Source organism: Brassica napus, chromosome C9 (assembly GCF_020379485.1).
Source record: "Brassica napus cultivar Da-Ae chromosome C9, Da-Ae, whole genome shotgun sequence".
In the NCBI taxonomy this organism is placed as follows: Eukaryota; Viridiplantae; Streptophyta; class Magnoliopsida; order Brassicales; family Brassicaceae; genus Brassica; species Brassica napus.
Genome location: NC_063452.1, coordinates 64,336,186 through 64,353,105, shown reverse-complemented (window position 1 = coordinate 64,353,105; position 16,920 = coordinate 64,336,186). Strand labels below are relative to the sequence as shown.

At 36.9% G+C, this 16,920-nt stretch overlaps 4 protein-coding genes across 15 annotated transcripts; 3 read left to right on the top strand and 1 right to left on the bottom strand.

Annotated features, from left to right (window-relative positions):
• Positions 1–95: 95 nt before the first annotated feature.
• On the top strand, positions 96–2,447 carry LOC106450522 (protein REVEILLE 4). Of its 2 annotated transcripts, none has more exons than XM_013892200.3 (9): positions 96–391; positions 638–695; positions 769–892; positions 976–1,134; positions 1,234–1,350; positions 1,433–1,542; positions 1,676–1,735; positions 1,944–2,066; positions 2,179–2,447. In XM_013892200.3, exons 1-8 carry the CDS (start codon positions 201–203, stop codon positions 1,962–1,964), a joined length of 840 nt encoding a protein of 279 aa, XP_013747654.1. In that variant the 5' UTR covers positions 96–200; the 3' UTR covers positions 1,965–2,066; positions 2,179–2,447. The 2 variants fall into 2 exon arrangements, with proteins under 2 accessions (XP_013747654.1, XP_013747653.1); XM_013892199.3 differs by having other exon boundaries at positions 102–391; positions 1,922–2,066.
• A 115-nt stretch (positions 2,448–2,562) lies between these two features.
• Positions 2,563–4,158, top strand: LOC106450523 (mediator of RNA polymerase II transcription subunit 4-like). Its single transcript, XM_013892201.3, has one exon. It carries the CDS (start codon positions 2,668–2,670, stop codon positions 3,931–3,933), a length of 1,266 nt encoding a protein of 421 aa, XP_013747655.1. The 5' UTR covers positions 2,563–2,667; the 3' UTR covers positions 3,934–4,158.
• Positions 4,159–4,548: 390 nt separating this feature from the next.
• LOC106372610 (60S ribosomal protein L4-2-like) lies at positions 4,549–6,309 on the top strand. Its single transcript, XM_048768396.1, has 2 exons — positions 4,549–5,711; positions 6,052–6,309. The coding sequence occupies exons 1-2, from the start codon at positions 4,602–4,604 to the stop codon at positions 6,163–6,165; spliced, it is 1,224 nt and encodes a 407-aa protein (XP_048624353.1). The 5' UTR covers positions 4,549–4,601; the 3' UTR covers positions 6,166–6,309.
• Positions 6,310–8,848: 2,539 nt separating this feature from the next.
• Positions 8,849–13,657, bottom strand: LOC106450525. Of its 11 annotated transcripts, none has more exons than XR_002663083.2 (8): positions 12,978–13,657; positions 11,318–11,870; positions 10,678–10,812; positions 10,356–10,534; positions 9,972–10,223; positions 9,533–9,691; positions 9,221–9,391; positions 8,849–9,141 (listed from the first exon to the last, which is right to left on the bottom strand). XR_002663083.2 is itself a non-coding variant. In XM_022714283.2 (3 exons), the coding sequence occupies exons 1-3, from the start codon at positions 13,473–13,475 to the stop codon at positions 10,730–10,732; spliced, it is 1,134 nt and encodes a 377-aa protein (XP_022570004.1). In that variant the 5' UTR covers positions 13,476–13,657; the 3' UTR covers positions 10,232–10,729. The 11 variants fall into 11 exon arrangements, 3 of the variants coding, with proteins under 3 accessions (XP_022570004.1, XP_022570006.1, XP_022570005.1); XR_002663086.2 differs by having other exon boundaries at positions 9,221–9,307; XR_002663084.2 differs by having other exon boundaries at positions 9,972–10,196.
• Between the last annotated feature and the right edge of the window lie 3,263 nt (positions 13,658–16,920).

The window sequence follows — 16,920 nt, the reverse complement described above, 5'->3', positions numbered from 1 at the left end:
GACTACTGAACCGGACCGGGTTTGTGGTGGTACAGTACACCGGTTTGACATTTAATTTTTAATAAATGAAAAAGAAAAATGGATGGCCTCAAATTCGAAGCGAACCGTCTCCACATATTTATCACCAACTTCTTGCCCGCCATGTGGATAATCCTCATCTCTCTCTCTCTAAACGATCGCTATCTTGAGAAGAATAACCGATGACTTCGTCGCTTTCAAGCAATCCGGTGATCGCTGAAGAAAGACCGACGGAAACGTCTACAGATCTGACGGTGAATTCATTATCGACGGAAGCTCCGGAGAAGAAGGTGAGGAAAGCTTACACCATCACCAAGTCTAGAGAGAGTTGGACTGAAGGAGAGCACGATAAGTTTCTCGAAGCTCTTCAATTGTAAAACCTCTTTTCTCTCTTCTCCGACCATGGATTTGGTTTGCTGATTTTGTGTAGTCATTAGTTCTAATTGTAGCTGAATTTTCTTAAATTTGTTTCATTTCTTCTTAGTATGTGATTAATACACTAATAAGACAGGGGTTAGTATTGTAAAATGGGCTTTTGCAGAAGCTACTTTGTCTTTTATTCAGACACTTTGTTGCTGATACTACTTACCTGTCTCTGGCAATTTTCTTTCGACCTTAGGTTTGATCGTGACTGGAAAAAGATTGAAGATTTTGTTGGTTCAAAGACAGTTATTCAGGTTTGATATCAGCTGCTTTGGACTCTGGTGTATATATTATACATTGGCACTTAACCTTCTTGTTTTGCTACAGATCAGGAGCCATGCCCAAAAATACTTTTTGAAGGTCGAGAAAAACGGGACCTTAGCACACGTGCCACCCCCTAGGCCTAAACGCAAAGCCGCTCATCCATATCCTCAGAAGGCATCTAAGAATGGTTAGTTCTATTATTACTAAAATTGACTTGGGTGGAGATATGAAGTTATATACTCAATCTTAACTAAACTCAATTGTTTGCAGCTCAAATGTCGCTTCATGTCTCCATGTCCTTTCCTACTCAAATAAATAATGTTCCTGGATATACTTCATGGGATGATGATACCTCTGCATTGCTTAACATAGCCGTAAGCGAGGTTATTCTACCAAAAGATGAACTTACTACTCTTTGTGGAGGAGAAGGCAAGCACTCTCATCTACACTCTTTTTTTTTTTTTTGCTTGGCCGTCGAGTTGCTCCACATGGTGAAGGTTCATATGCTAAATATGTTACTTGTTTCAGATGTTATTGAATCGAATGGCTCAACAAGTGAGGGTAGTCCTTCAGCATCTTGTATAGCAAGCTCAAGCAGAACAGTATCAGATTCCAAGACGGCGAATCAAGCTCCCTCAATGCACGGTAATTATTCAAACAATTCCGGAACTGCTTCTGAGTTATTATTTTATGGTAGACATTGTTGTAATTGGTTGTTTTTTGGCAGGTCTTCCTGATTTTGCTGAAGTTTATAACTTCATTGGGAGTGTCTTCGATCCTGACAGCAAAGGCCGCATGAAAAAGCTCAAGGAAATGGATCCTATTAATTTCGAAACTGTGAGTTAGAACCTGCTTGATTGCCTTTTTAAGTTAAATGATGTGTGTGACAGTGATACATTCATCATTTAAGCGTGTCTTGAACTCTGCGTTCTCCTTGAGTACCCTTCACTAATGGCAGTATGCCTTGCAGGTTCTGCTATTGATGAGAAACCTCACAGTGAACTTGTCAAACCCGGACTTCGAACCTGCTGTAAGTGTTACGTTGATCATAGCTTCCATGCTCGTTGGAAATAAGTCTATTTCTATCTTGGTTTGTGTTTAGAATTTTAATGATTAAGATGAGGATTGATTGCTTTGTGAGATATATATTACACACATGAACTGCTGACTTCTGGATTGATGTTCTTGCAAGAGAAGTAATTTAACCTTGAAATAGTCTGAATACTCTGATGCTGCAGGGGAAGGTCCTGAACAATTAAGCTCTTAGCGGGGGTAGTGCGGGACCTCTGGTCAAGAACCAAACAAGTGATATATCTTCTTGGGGAACTTCTTGCTCACAACAACTGTCTATCAGCTATCAAGTAAGTGTCGTTTTGATCTCGCCCCTCTGCTGCCTATAATCCTCATCTCATTTCTCTTAAGGAGCTTACCAGTTGTCTATCTAATCTCTCTGCATTCGGTGGATTGTGTCAGATGCTGCTTGCGGTTGTTGTCTGAGGAGAACATAACTGACCAAGAGGGGAATATGGCAGTTTTGGTCAGAACCAGTTCGGTGAATGGTAGATCTCTATATATTTATCAATGTGTGTGTATGTAGTAAAAAAAAATGATATCTATTTATTTGTTCATGCGTTTTGAAATCTGTAGTCACGATTGTATTTTTTTTTGGTCATACACACATATACTGAAACCAAAGGCAATGTATCCAAACTATTGCATTATATCTGTACCCAGCTTCTCTTTCTGAAAACTCGGTTAACGGTAACCATAAAAGGATCGCATTGGTATGGGCCGAGAGGGTCTTTATGGGCCGCAAGGGTCTTTTAAACCCTCTGTCCTGGCACGAAGGTTTGAAAGTTTGGGTGTTTTCGCAACTGATCACAACCGTCGATCTTATATACTAAAGGAAGTTCTTCGATGTACTCTCCCTAGATTGTTCTCTAACTTTCGCCGGCGGCGAGGATGCTACAGCATCAGATCGGTCAATCTCCGGCGAGACTAGGGCTGACAGGCCCTGGCTCTCCTTCCGTGCAAAATCTAACGCCTTCTCGTCATGGCCATCCAACCTCCTCCTCATCCTCCCAATCTCACCACCAACAACAACAGATCCAACAACCACCTCCTAACCTACCACCTTCCTCCTCCGTAGCCGCAGCCTCATCCTCTTCCTCGGCGCCTGTTTCCTCCTCCGCTTTGCTATCACTCCTTCCGCCGCTCCCCCGAGCGCAGGCTCTTCTCCAGCAGATGGCGGTTTTATCATCCAAACTCTTCGACGTCTCTCCCAATCGCGCGCTCTGGCTCTCCGCCTTTCGCGGCTCCCTCCCTTCGTTCCTCACCTCGTCGCACTCGCTCCCGCCGCCTCCGCCGCTTGAAATCCCTAATCCTTCGTCAACCAAGGAGATCCTCTCTCAGTTCAATTCCCTCCAGACGCAGCTCTTCGAAGCCGTCACGGAGCTTCAGGAGATCCTCGATCTCCAGGACGCGAAGCAGAAGCTCGCGCGTGAGATCAAATCAAAAGATTCGTCTCTCCTCGCCTTCGCCAACAAGCTCAAGGAAGCTGAACGTGTTCTCGATATGCTCGTCGACGATTACTCCGATTACCGCAAGCCAAAACGAACCAAAACTGAAGACGAAGAGAATGACAATGAGTCTTCCACAACAGTTTCTTCTCAGCTCAAGCTTAAGGACATCTTAGCCTACGCTCACAAGATTAGCTACACAACATTCGCTCCTCCTGAGTTCGGCGCAGGGCAAGCGCCTCTCCGTGGCGCATTGCCACCAGCTCCACAAGACGAGCAAATGAGAGCTTCTCAGCTCTACGCCTTCGCTGATCTCGACATCGGTCTACCGAAAACCGTGGAGAACATTGAGAAGAAGGTAGAAGCTCTCATGGAGCCGCCACCACCTCCTCCAGATCTGTCTGCGATTCAGGGCCTGCTTCCACCGAACATCGCAGTTCCCTCGGGATGGAAACCGGGAATGCCGGTGGAACTGCCGAAAGATTGGCGTTTGCCGGCTCCGCCTCCTGGATGGAAACCAGGAGACCCTGTCGTGTTACCGCCTGAGTTGGTTCCCGCGCCTAGAGCACAGGAGCAGCAACAAGTGCGGCCTCCTCAGGGACTTCACAGGCCGCCTGATGTCATACATGTCCGAGAAGTTCAGCTTGACATTATGGAGGATGATAGCAGTGAATACAGCAGCGAGGAGAGTTCAGACGACGAGGAATAATCAAACACTATGATTCTCGATATAAAGGTAATGGTTATCCTATGTTACTGATAGTTCTTTGATTAAAGTTTGCGCGACTAATGTAAAATGTTCTACTTGCTAAGTCTCTAGAGGCTTTTCGCACCAAAACATGGATTCCAATTCTGTTTACAAAAGAGTTGTTGCATCTTGTTCTAGAGTCAGCCAAGTCTTTGGCGTGTTTCTAATAGATCTTGTTTCAAAATATCACAAGTGAAAATGGGGAACTTAGAAATTAAAATGTTTTGTAGCAGAAGTTCAGAATGTTCAGCAGATTAAATGCACACATACGCTATCAGAGGCAAAGATTACATATAAAACTAAATAGTATTCTCTTATTCCAAATTTATTCAGACTAATATATCAGCCCTTTTACCCTCGATTTCAAGGATTATACATTTCCAAACTAATTAATACTATAAAACTATTCAGTATTGTATTAAAATCTCCAGTTTTCCAACTCGTTCAATAGCCCAGTAAAATTTGAGGAAAGGCCCAAGAAATTAGGCTTTTATTATATTTGGGCCTATGGGCTTTTCAGACAATAGATTTTCAGACAACAGATACATCAACCATTTACTATATATATATTTCCCCAAAAACCCTAACGCACAGCCTCGATCCCAAATCCTCATTTCCCTCCAAAAACAATGGCAGCCGCCGCCGCCGCACGCCCTCTAGTCTCCGTCCAAGGACTCGACGGTGACATGTCCACCGACCAATCCACCACAGTCTGCTTGCCCGACGTCATGACAGCCCCCGTGAGGCCCGACATCGTCAGCTTCGTCCACGCCCAAATCTCCAACAACAGCCGCCAGCCTTACGCCGTCTCCAAAAAAGCCGGTCACCAGACCTCCGCCGAGTCCTGGGGAACCGGACGCGCCGTCTCCCGTATCCCTCGTGTTCCCGGCGGCGGAACTCACCGCGCCGGTCAAGCAGCCTTCGGAAACATGTGTCGTGGTGGTCGGATGTTCGCTCCGACTAAGATCTGGAGACGCTGGCACCGTCGCGTCAACGTCAACATGAAGAGGCACGCGATCGTCTCCGCCATTGCGGCTACAGCTGTTCCCTCTCTAGTGATGGCTCGTGGTCACAAGATCGAGAACGTCCCCGAGATGCCTCTCGTTGTTAGCGATTCAGCTGAGGCTGTTGAGAAGACCTCCGCTGCGATCAAGGTTTTGAAGCAGATCGGTGCTTACGATGACGCCGAGAAGGCTAAGGACAGTATCGGGATTAGGTCTGGTGTAGGTAAGATGAGGAACCGTCGTTACATTTGTCGGAAAGGTCCTCTTGTTGTTTTCGGAACCGAGGGAGCTAAGATTGTGAAAGCGTTTAGGAACATTACTGGTGTTGAGCTTTGTCACGTGGAGAGGCTTAACTTGTTGAAGCTAGCTCCTGGTGGTCACCTTGGGAGGTTTGTGATTTGGACTAAGTCTGCTTTTGAGAAGCTTGAGTCTATCTACGGCTCGTTTGAGAAGCCGTCTGAGAAGAAGAAGGGTTATGTGTTGCCTCGTGCGAAGATGGTGAATGCTGATTTGGCTAGGATTATTAACTCTGATGAGGTTCAGAGCGTGGTGAAGCCGATTAAGAAGGATGCGAAGAGGGCTGTGATGAAGAAGAATCCTTTGAAGAATCTTAATGTGATGCTTAAGTTGAATCCGTATGCTAAGACCGCGAAGAGGATGTCTTTGTTGGCTGAAGCACAAAGGGTTAAGTCTAAGAAGGAGAAGTTGGAGAAGAAGAGGAAACCCGTCACTAAGGTAAACTCAACGCTCTCCTTTCTCTATACCTTTTTTCACGTATACGAATTGTCAGTCATTTCTAATGGATTATATCATTTTGTGCTAAGTAATCTATACTATGTTGGTACTAATCTTGTTGAACTCATATGCGTTGTAAATAAGCTGTGTTGTTTATATGTGATTTTGTTGTTTGAAATTGTTGTTTGATTGATGAAGCTTGGTTCTGGAGGGAAGCTCATGTTCTTTTCTGAACATTTCATAGTCTCGTTTCCCTTTAGGAATGTCATAAGGTGTTGTGAATTAGAATCGCAAAGCCGTCTCATTTATTTAACCATTTTGCTGTATTCTTTTTCTCTAGGAGGAGGCACAGGCTATTAAAGCTGCAGGCAAGGCGTGGTACCAGACTATGATCTCTGACAGTGATTACACCGAATTTGATAACTTCACCAAGTGGCTCGGAGCCAGTCAGTAGTTGTATCGTGTTTAGGCAAAGATTTTGGTTGTCGCTTTATGATATTCATTTGTGTTGGATTTAATCTCTGGAGTTGTTATGTCTTTTAATTTAAAGAGTATGAACATGTTTTAAACTCGGTTCAATTATTAGTTCTTTTGCTTCTTTTTTCCCCCTAAAATTCGCAATTTTATAAACCAACTAGTGGTATTCCGGGGTTCGTATGTTTTGTTTTTACGTGAATTTACAATTCATTTTATGGTCTTAGTAAAAGAAGTATGTTCACAGAAATGAAAATGAAAATACGTCGAAAGAAAATGATCTTATGCTTATCGCAGGATATGCTTTTCGTGTCATATATATAATTATATTATTGTATATTTTCATTATGTGTATATTAGCATTTTCAAGAGAAGTGTATAACAACGTTTATGGTTTTTAAGAATGTTAGGGTGTAGAAGGATTATGTATACGAAAACTAATTATGTTTGATTTCGTTGTTTGTGTTTATATTAATAGGTTGCTACGTATAACATATTATATAGGTTAGATGTGGTTTACGTGTATTCTAGTTGTATGTTTTTAAGCCATGATTGACTGGCTAGTTGTGGTTTTTTATATTTTGGACTCTCAAAGCTGATTATGTGGTTGACATGATTATTGTTTGTACGATGGAATTGAGTTTAGATGATTGCATTTAGTAACAGTTTATCTGTATGCTGAATATGTTATTGAAAAGATGAGTTAAATAACAGAAGTGTAACGTAAAATAAGTAGGTGTTATTAAAGAAGAAATGTATTTTTAGACGATCACTGTTTGAAATACGTATTTTAATTTTTGTTGTCATTTACTTTTTTGTTTGTTTATAATCTTATTTTTTAGCATTCCAATCAAATTGATTTGTTCATAGAATCATAGAGTTAATAATTAACAAATTGATGTTGCATTTCTTATAAAAAGTAATGGAAACTCAAACACCGTCTGTGATGGGATCAACAAAGCAAAACTATTAAAAATTGAAACCATTGGAATGGAAAATTGAGAAGAACCGAAATGGATCCATAAATGGAGGCTGTTCTTATAAAGGGTTAACTGTCTCCAAGAATTTATCTATTTGCTTGTAATATAAACAATCACTGCATCTACTTTCAAGATCATTGAACTTGCAACTTCTTGGTGGCATTATAAAGATCCTATTAGTTCCCTTTGTCTTGTTCTTCATAGTAGGGACATTGCGTAAGGAACGTTTGATTTTCTATCATATAGATATCCTTATATTGTTTCATTTGTAATTATCGCAATTCATTAGTATTGTGTTTATTTGATTACCAGAAAGACAACCTCATATGTGATTGATTATTTCCTATATATTCAAGTAAAAATAGAGTAGTTTGTATTTTTGCTTAAACCATTTTTATTTGACTTATCTAAAATACGTTTATACTTTTATCTTCATGTAAATTTTATCGTGTTTGTTTCTGAAGATGTTAGTATTATCAAAGTTTTGATTTAACACGTTGTTTTCTTTATTCATTCAGTAATGAAGCTGGATGTGTTTTTAGTATTTGATAGGATGTAATAGCCTTAAAATTGTGCTTGGTATCACACATTTCTTTTGCAATTGTTCTACAGTTTTTATGCACTTAGCACAAGTTTATTGTTTTATTTTTTTCTTGCTTATTTTTCCTACTATTTTTTAACTCTTGGTTTTGATTATATACAAATTCTTGATTGCGGTCTTCCAAGAGTTTGTTTTTAATTTCCATTATCTTAAATGTTGCCACCATAAAAAACAGAAAATTCCAAAAGATCCACTACTTTCCTTTTAAACTCTGGCCCCGTTTAGTTAGATTTAACGTGGAAAAGCATTATCATAAATAATATTTGATTTTATGAGTTTTTCCTATGTATTATTGGAAGTTATATATTTTAGGTTATATTGTGAATTTTTATTATATTATTTAGTTCGAATAATTTTATTTTTTTTTGTCCTTTACATGTTGGGAATTTTTATTTTTCTAAGTGTTTCTTTTTATTTTAAATTTTGTTTATCCATCATTTTTTCTTATTAATTTCTGTAAACTTCAGTTTGGTGACTAAAAATAGAAAAAAAAAGTTATGTAAGATTCACTATTTTTTATTTTTGCTGTCTTTGGTTTGATAAACGTTAAAAACAATATCATAAATGGATTTCCCTTTTAAATCTTTTTGATTTTCTCTATGTATGCTTGAAATTTATATATGAAAATGATATGATGTATTTTCACAATTATTAATCGTTGACTAATTTTAAAATTTCAAGCTATATTGTGCACTTTCACTATATGTTTTATCGTTTCATTTGTATATTTTCTATTTTTTTCATTTTCCAGAATTTCTAATTAGATTTCTGTTCTGCTTATATATTAGTCATTAGTTGTGTTTTTTTTTAATTTCTTGTTAATTTATGTATACTTTTGGGGAACAAACTATTGTTTTTTTCTAATGTAGGAAGCACCTTTTAATCTCGTGTTCAAAAAAAAACTTTACATCTCTTACTCTAATTTTTTTTCTTCAGAATTCTATATATTTTTGAATTATATTTACGTATTTACTATATTATTATATGTTCAAAGAAATTTTGGTGAAAAGAACTTGGTTCGATTGAAAATAATTAGAAATATTTCATCAATTATTAAATGTGTCGTTAATAGATTTGATCTAGATACTAAAAAGATGAAAATGTAGATTATTTTTCAATTTTTAAAGTTATTATGAAGTATGAAATCTCTAGATAGCTGTTGGCAGAAAAAAAAAATCTCTAGATAGCTTCTTATAATGGAGTGGTGGTAACATGAAAAAGAGAGAGTTGGAGAAAATTTTATGTTCATTGATATCGATAGCATTATTGTTGTCAAATGTATGGCATCTCCGTGATCTCCACACAATCCAGATGAAACCACTGCAATAGTTTTAGATGCTGCAACGATTGAAGGAAAAGGCTCTGCAGCTTTGACCTGAAAATTGATGAACAAAACTATATGAGACAAACAACGAACTATCTATGTAGATCTATGGTTCAAGTTGGTTACTCACAGAGACCATAAGCTTCTCCACAAGTGTCTGAGATAAGGACATTTGGTAGAGACGGTAAACTCAAGGCAGCCATTGAAGAACAACATCCTGGAAGAAGATCAAAATCAAGCAAAGGACCACTGTGGAGTAACTCTAATGGAGAAATGTGCCAATCTCCCACATTTTCAGTATCTAAATTATACATAAATAGTATATATAAACCTGTGAGCGTGTGAGTTTGTTTTGGTGCAGGTGGGCAGAGTGATATACCCATTTAGATATATATTAGTATATAATAATAGAATTTAACTAATCGTATTATTAAAGTCTGACCTTTTCAAGATCTAAACGATTGCATTTTCAGCACTTTATCAATTGGCCCTTTGGTTGTGTCTTTCCCTTTTCCATCACTTTTCTCTTCTAACTGAGCGTGTCTTGTTGAGATGCACTGACAATCTGGTTCATCTCAGGTGTCCAGTCCAAAGAATAAACCTGTGAATCCACACATGTTAACGTTAAAATGTTGGGATCTTTACCAAATCCTTCAAAAATGAAAACTATTCAAATCTTAAAGAACGTTCAGACTTAAACTCCTCCACGAATGAAGCTTTAAGATTGGCTACACTAAACACTTCATCACAAGCTACAAAACTCCATAAAGATGCATACTTGGATGAATAAAAAGATATACCTTGCAGTGGAGGAATAAAAAGATATATTTGTAGAATATATACAAATATATGTAACCAATGAGATGAAACTTCTCACTCACCTTTCTGGCAATAGTTTGAAACCAACAACCGTCACTCGGTGGCAATTGTTCACATCTTGTAGTCCGTCTGCAAAATCAGCTGCGTGGTGGGAGACAGCCATCGACATTGCGTCCCGAACAGCTCCCACATCTGTGTCTGAACTCTGAAGCTGTCTCCAGCTTCTATGCTGCCATTAACGTCCACGGCTTGGCCTCCGTGTCAGACCTCATCACTCAAAACTGCATCTACAAAGATCTCGTCCTCTCATCACTCTAGAATATAGATAAACATATAATGTATATATTAAAACAGGTTTACAAAATATTTGAACCGGTTTGTAATTTTAAATTGGTTTATACCATTAAACAAAATTTAAAAAAAAAACTAAAAATACAACACTAAACCTAATCAAGAGGCCGCCATCTTCTTGTTGAACTCTCCACCGCTGGCAAACTTGAGCGTCATGCCTCCTCCTCCGCCTTTTCATCCCGCCTCTTCCGCTGTCTGTTCGTCCAGCCTCCTCCACCTCGTGAAGCTTCTTCTCCGTCCTCCTCCATCAAGCTTCTCTGCTTCCTCCAACTTTCTTTACCAAGACAAAAACAAAACGAAATCAAAACTCAGAGAGAGGGAGAGAGGGAGAGAGAGAGAGATGTAAACGTGACAGTGCCTGGAGAGAGAGAGATCCAACACGGGAGAGAGAGAGAGAGATCCAGTGGTGGCTCTCACCTTCTCTACCGCTCAGTGGAGTTAAGTTGCAGAGTTATTGAAATCGGAGGCGCTAGGGATACTGAACAGGCTCGAATTTCTGCGTCTCGCGTTCGATGATGAGAAGGTAGAAGACGAAGACGAGACGTGAAAACCCTGGGCAAGATCAGTTCATAAGAGCAGGGTTCAAGATGGGCCGTGACAAAACAAATAAAAAAACAACACATAAGCCGGAGCCCAAACCGAATAAGGGAAAAAAAAAACAAAAAAACGTAACCAATTAAGCGCCGACACGTGGCGACATGTGCCCACCCCTAAAAAACGGACGTGGCTGCAGGAAGTGAGAAAAAACCCCCGTTTATTATTATAGATCTCTTTGATCATCTTCGTCATAACAATCAGTATTAGTGAAAGTCTACTTAAAGATCTGAATTAATCAAAGCGAATATAGGTATCCTTGGTTTTAAAAGATAAAAATACGTAAAGATTATCAAGACATTATTCTAACAAACCATATTTTTTTAAGGAGTTATTATCATCGTCGATTTATTTAATCTTAGAAACCAAACCACACAATAAAAAGTTAAATAATAATGCCACTGATATTAATGAGTCGCATTTTTTGGCGATGCAACAATAAATTTGACAAGCGACTTGGTACCTCCCAAAGTAGATGGGAAGATAAGCACAACCCCTTTCGCGACAGACCCAACCCAACATGAATTGAATTCAAACTTGTCCTCGAACACTAAACTCACATCAAGCAGTACTCCAACATCTGTCTCCTCTAAATGGTCACCACAATCGCAATCGCCAATCGCTACATCTCTCGAGTGTATCTCTACCTTCATACCATGACGCTCAGTAGTATTATTTTCGCCACCGCTTTGTTCCTTGAGGAACAAGAATACATCCTCAGCAGCTTTAACAGATTTTTTCATGCAAGCTAGTGGCGTTTTCGAGCATGTTTTGGCCCGGATTACAAGGGGTCCACCGCGGTCAAGAACCGAGACTGGCCTAGGAAGTTCATTGATGAATTTATCTCTTTTGACTGGTGGGAGGTAGAAGATTGGTTTGAGTGTGGTCTGAGAATGAGCCAAAGAGCTTTGGATTTTAGCCCATTTTTTCAAGAAATCTGTCTCAATGAGGAGATCAGCTATTAGGATGCTGCAGCTTATCCCAATGGAGTATCCACCACTCTCAAAATTAGTCACCTATTAAGATATATAAATACCAAAAACAACCTCAACCACATTTAAAAGTTGAAAAAATGAAAACAATATCAATAGAAATAGCTGATCAAAAAGTGTTAAGATATAATATATAGCTCTAATATAATTGTTATATCTATATATATACAAGAGAAATTCTTGGGTTCACCCCCTACGGTGAACCTCTAAATTTACCAACCAATAGTGTTTGAGTATTTGATATTTAATATCTTTTAAAAAAGGAAACAAGATTGAATTTCCAAATAAGATTATATTTTTAAAATAAAACAATAAAAATACATAAAAATAGTTACAAAAAATAAATAAATAAATATTGTTAAACCGCAAAATACTAAATCCTATACCCTAAATCCTAAACTCCAAACCCTAAATTATAAACCTTAAATTTTGGATAAACCGTAAACCATTGGAAATTTTTAAACCCTAAATCATACATTAAAAACTAAATCTTAATAACATTAAACCCTAAACCCTAATCACTAAACCCTGAACCCTTGGATAAACCCTGAACCCTTGGATAAATCATAAACTCTAAATCAAAAATATTTAAAATTAAACTTTACAGTTTATGATTTATCCAAGGGTTCAGAGTTTACCCAAGAGTTTAGGGTTTAGTGATTAGGATTCAGGGTTTAGTGTTATTGAAATTTAGTTTGTAATGTATGATTTAGGGTTTAAGATTTTCCAACGGTTTAGAGTTTATCCAAAGTTTAAGGTTTAACGTTTAGGGTTTAGGATTTAGGGTATATGGTTTAGTATTTTGCTGAAGACTTAATAATATTAATTAATTTATTTTTTGTAACTATTTTTATGTATTTTTATTATTTTATTTTAAAAATATAATCTAATTTTGATATTCAATTTTATTTCTTTTTTTTAAAAGATATCAAATATCAAATACTCAAACACTATTGGATGGTGAACCTAGAGGTTCATCCTAGGGGGTGAACCCAAGAATTTCTCTATATATAATATAACTCTACTACACTTGTAAAGTTATATTATACTATTTTTTTTCTGAATACTCAGTTTACTTACTATGTTATTTTGACCATTATCTTATGAATAGTTTTACTGTTGATTAGTTACCTGAACATAGAACAATGGAGAGAACTGAGGATCAACTTCATCAATGTCTCTCCAGAAGACAGTCTCTGCTTCAGCTCTGTTTTTGTCTCTCTTCACCATTTCAAAAAACTCCGGCAAACTTGCCGGAAACCTAGCCTCTACCAGCCTAGCGCCACTATCGTTGGTCACCACCTCCAGACCATCTTCCTCTCCCTTCGTCGTCCTCCTCCGCCGCAGTCTACCACAAAGCAACGGCTGCTCGGTCAAGGCTCTCCCTAACGACTCCTTTATCCAACCGGCGACTAACCACCCTCTCTCGCCACTATCACCTGCTTGTTTGTAGTACGTAACTATGTTTAGTGTTCGCCGGAATATTCCTGCTCCGACGGGATCTTCGACTGATATGGAACGGACTTCACGTTGTTGCGTCACTTCCACCGGCATGACGCTCTGTACTCCGGCGATCATCGACTTGTGGATTATTGTTTTCATTTTAGCTCTTATTTGTGAAGTTGGCATTAGTTAGTCCTCTTCTATATATAGGAACATAAAAAATTATGTATTATATAAAGCCAAATTAACTTTGTAATTAATTGATTGAAAACTATAAGAGATGTTCTTTAATTTCATAAAAGAAAACCAACGGTAATATGTAGATACATATCCAATCTGAGCCGACCTGCTTTTAATTGAAACTATTTTACAAATCTTCTTTATCCATTTTCTTTTTTCTCAGTTGCGTAAAATGTAAGTATGGAGTTTTAATGAGCATTTGACCTTTGTCCAAGATTTGCAGTTGGATGCGGAAAGGTAGCAAGTATTAAACCGTAATGGTTGTAAACTTTGCAGTTAATGACTGGACCTCTGTTATTAGCAGTCTAGCATGTGTGAATATTCAATACGGAGTTGAAACTACATACATAACATTAATACGTTAGTATGCGTATGTACTACCGCCAACTTTTTCTGTTAAAGAGTATATAGTATTGTAAAACACCTTAGTTGAGGTTGAGGATCTCTGTGAGAAGTTCTCAAAATATAATAAAATGATAAATAATAGTGTTGAGTATCTTAAAATATAGTTTTAGATATGATTAAGTACTGATGTATACTTAAGCGTTATGATTAGGTGTTGTTAACTAAAAAGAAATATCATACAGTCTCTATTGTATCATAATGCTTTAAGTAGACAGTAGATACTTCTACAAAAAGAAAGTGTTCAGCGTCCAGCCTTCCACCTACTTTTTGTATTATTGTGAGACTGCCCAGCTAAAATTCGAACCAAGTGAATTGAACCCATGATTTCCGTATGTAGACTGTAATCTTTTAATCTACTTTCGAAGCTTTGGATACTCACAATAAATGCCAGCCATTAGCAACAAACTTTTTAGGTCCTCCAGCACGTACATTGTTAGCCATTGCTTGTAAATTTATTAAGTTACTAGTGGTTTGTCCGCGTTTCGTGCGGGCTGTTCGGTTTAAAATTTATGATTTTGTTGGATAATTTTCATTGTCAATAGATATAGAGCTTTTAATATGGTTGTATTTTATGTGTTTGGCATGCTAGTGTAAAGTTTTATGTAATGTGTGTATCGTAAATATAGTGGGTGTAACATAGTAAATGTTTTGGCTTAGGGTTGTCTTTAAGGTCATAGAGAGGGGATTGATGAAAGAAGGGGAAATGTTACTATGAATTTGTGGAAAATACTAAGCAAAAACTTTGATATTTCCCAATAGTGAAATAGTATTTGGCTATGATATTTGCCAATTTTTAATATTCTGTATAGTATAAAGATGTTGAGAACTTGTAGCCTAATGTTGTTTGTAAACAATATGGCTCAGGGGAGGTTTGTTTTGGTGAATTTTTTCTTGCACGTGTTTGTGTATTGTTTTTTCATATTTTTTCTATAAAATTTCCGATGATATTTGAAATTTTGTTAAAATTGCAAATTAAATCTTTGAGGAATATACTTTAATAATATTTGAAAGAAAGAGAGGAGCTAGTGTCTTAAATGCAAGTACAGAGAGGTGCTAGTGTGGCAATGGCTAACATGGCCATTGATAAGGATAATGTCAAAATTATATATACTTATTAGGTTTTTAAGGTCAAATATGGTGCTTTTATTCCATTATCGATTGCCACCTCTGAACTTAGGTTGTTTTGTAAAGAGATACAAATGGCTTATATATGTGCTAAGCTAGTGTGGTGGTTAGAGTTTTCATGTTGTGGTCCAATAATTGAGTTCTTCCACTGTAGTGTTGGAAGTTGGTGGGCTGAGATTATATGATAGGCTATTGATTAAGGATGTTGGAATGAATTTGTTGATTATATGTTTAATAAGTGTTTCTAGTCAGTTATGATTTGAACTTTTTATTATTGTAATGAACTGGGATGGTAGGAGCTGGTGTTGAAGTTGAAACCCTTAAAAATATTTTTTTTTTAAATCGTAGTTGCAGGACATGAGTTTTTAGAACTGAACTCTTTAGATGCTTTCTGATAATTGGTTTTCATGCTTCCCTTTCTGCTGGTTGAGGAATGTTTCAAGTGAGCTTCTTCGGGGAGATTTGAATGTTGTTATGTTATTGTTTTGGAATTATTTATTCATTTGAGGAAAATTTGGTGGGGCATTTTTTTTGTTATATGAGTTGATCTAACCGAGATGATGATGTTGTAGGTCAGATTTCAAGTGGATTTGTGGATTTTGAAGTTTTTGTTGACTTTGTAATAATTTACAGGCTGATGTGGGGAAACTTTGGTTGGTTTCAGCAAAAAAAAAAACTTTGGTTAGTTTCCGTTCATGTTCAGCCTCTGTGTTAATTTAAAATTTGTTAATCATATCAATTTATGAATATACGGTGAGGGTGGGGTGTGTCTGATTTTTCCAGTGGTGGTGTCATCGGTTTTTATTAGATCATTGTCAGTGAATGTGAAGTTGTCGAGCTATGTGTAAACCGTAATACCATATGGCCATACGCAGAAGTTTAAATTTAATTTGCTATGAGGACAGTGTATTTATGATAACATAACTAATTGTTTGTTTATTTTTGTAGTCAAAGATTCGTAAAAACATTTGAAAAATGTTAAGAAATTTGTAAGTGTTTTTGTAGTTACAGATTAACATTTATATGAAATTTCTAGATATATATATATATATATATATATATATATCTGTCCATTTAAATAGTAATCTTTTTTGTTTTCATCATAGGTAAAGCTTTGTAAATAATAAATATACTTCTTGTATTTAATAAAAGTGTCACTGGAAATTTTTTCATGCATTAAGAAATCACTTAAAATTCTATTTTATTCTTTGTTCACACACTAAAGTTTTTGCTTTTTAATTAATTCACTAACAAAATGAAGTTAAAAATGAAAATTTATTTAAAATTCCGCATTGAAAATACTAAACGACACGAAAATAAAATTCTAAATGACATTTTTTTTAAGAAACAGATGAAGTATGTTTTCTAAGTGAAGATTACAAACAAAATTAATTAGTTTTCTATCGGAGTGGTATACATTTAACTAAAAAAAAAAAACTATCCAATCACATTTAAGTACAGAATTTATTAACATTAATGGTTTTAAAAATAGTATTAACGTTAAAGTGACAAAAATTTCAGTTACGTGTTCTCTAAGGCACATCTTCAATATCCCACAACATACCCATCTACATTATTTTATAAATTATTCTTTAAGACGTTGGATTTCTTCAGCCAAAGCCAAATGGATTGTATCATGACAATAATAAGCAACCTGCAAGAATCCTATTTCCACCAAAGCCATCATACATTAGATAGCAACTTGCAAAAAATCTATTTCGAATAAAACCCATATCATATATACATACAACTACCACATCCAAACATAACTTAAAGTTTTTCCAAAGTTCCATGTGGTTAAAGTGTCTTCTGAATGTTGGATATCTTGATATTGATTTGGGCATCCTTGAAGCCTTTGAAA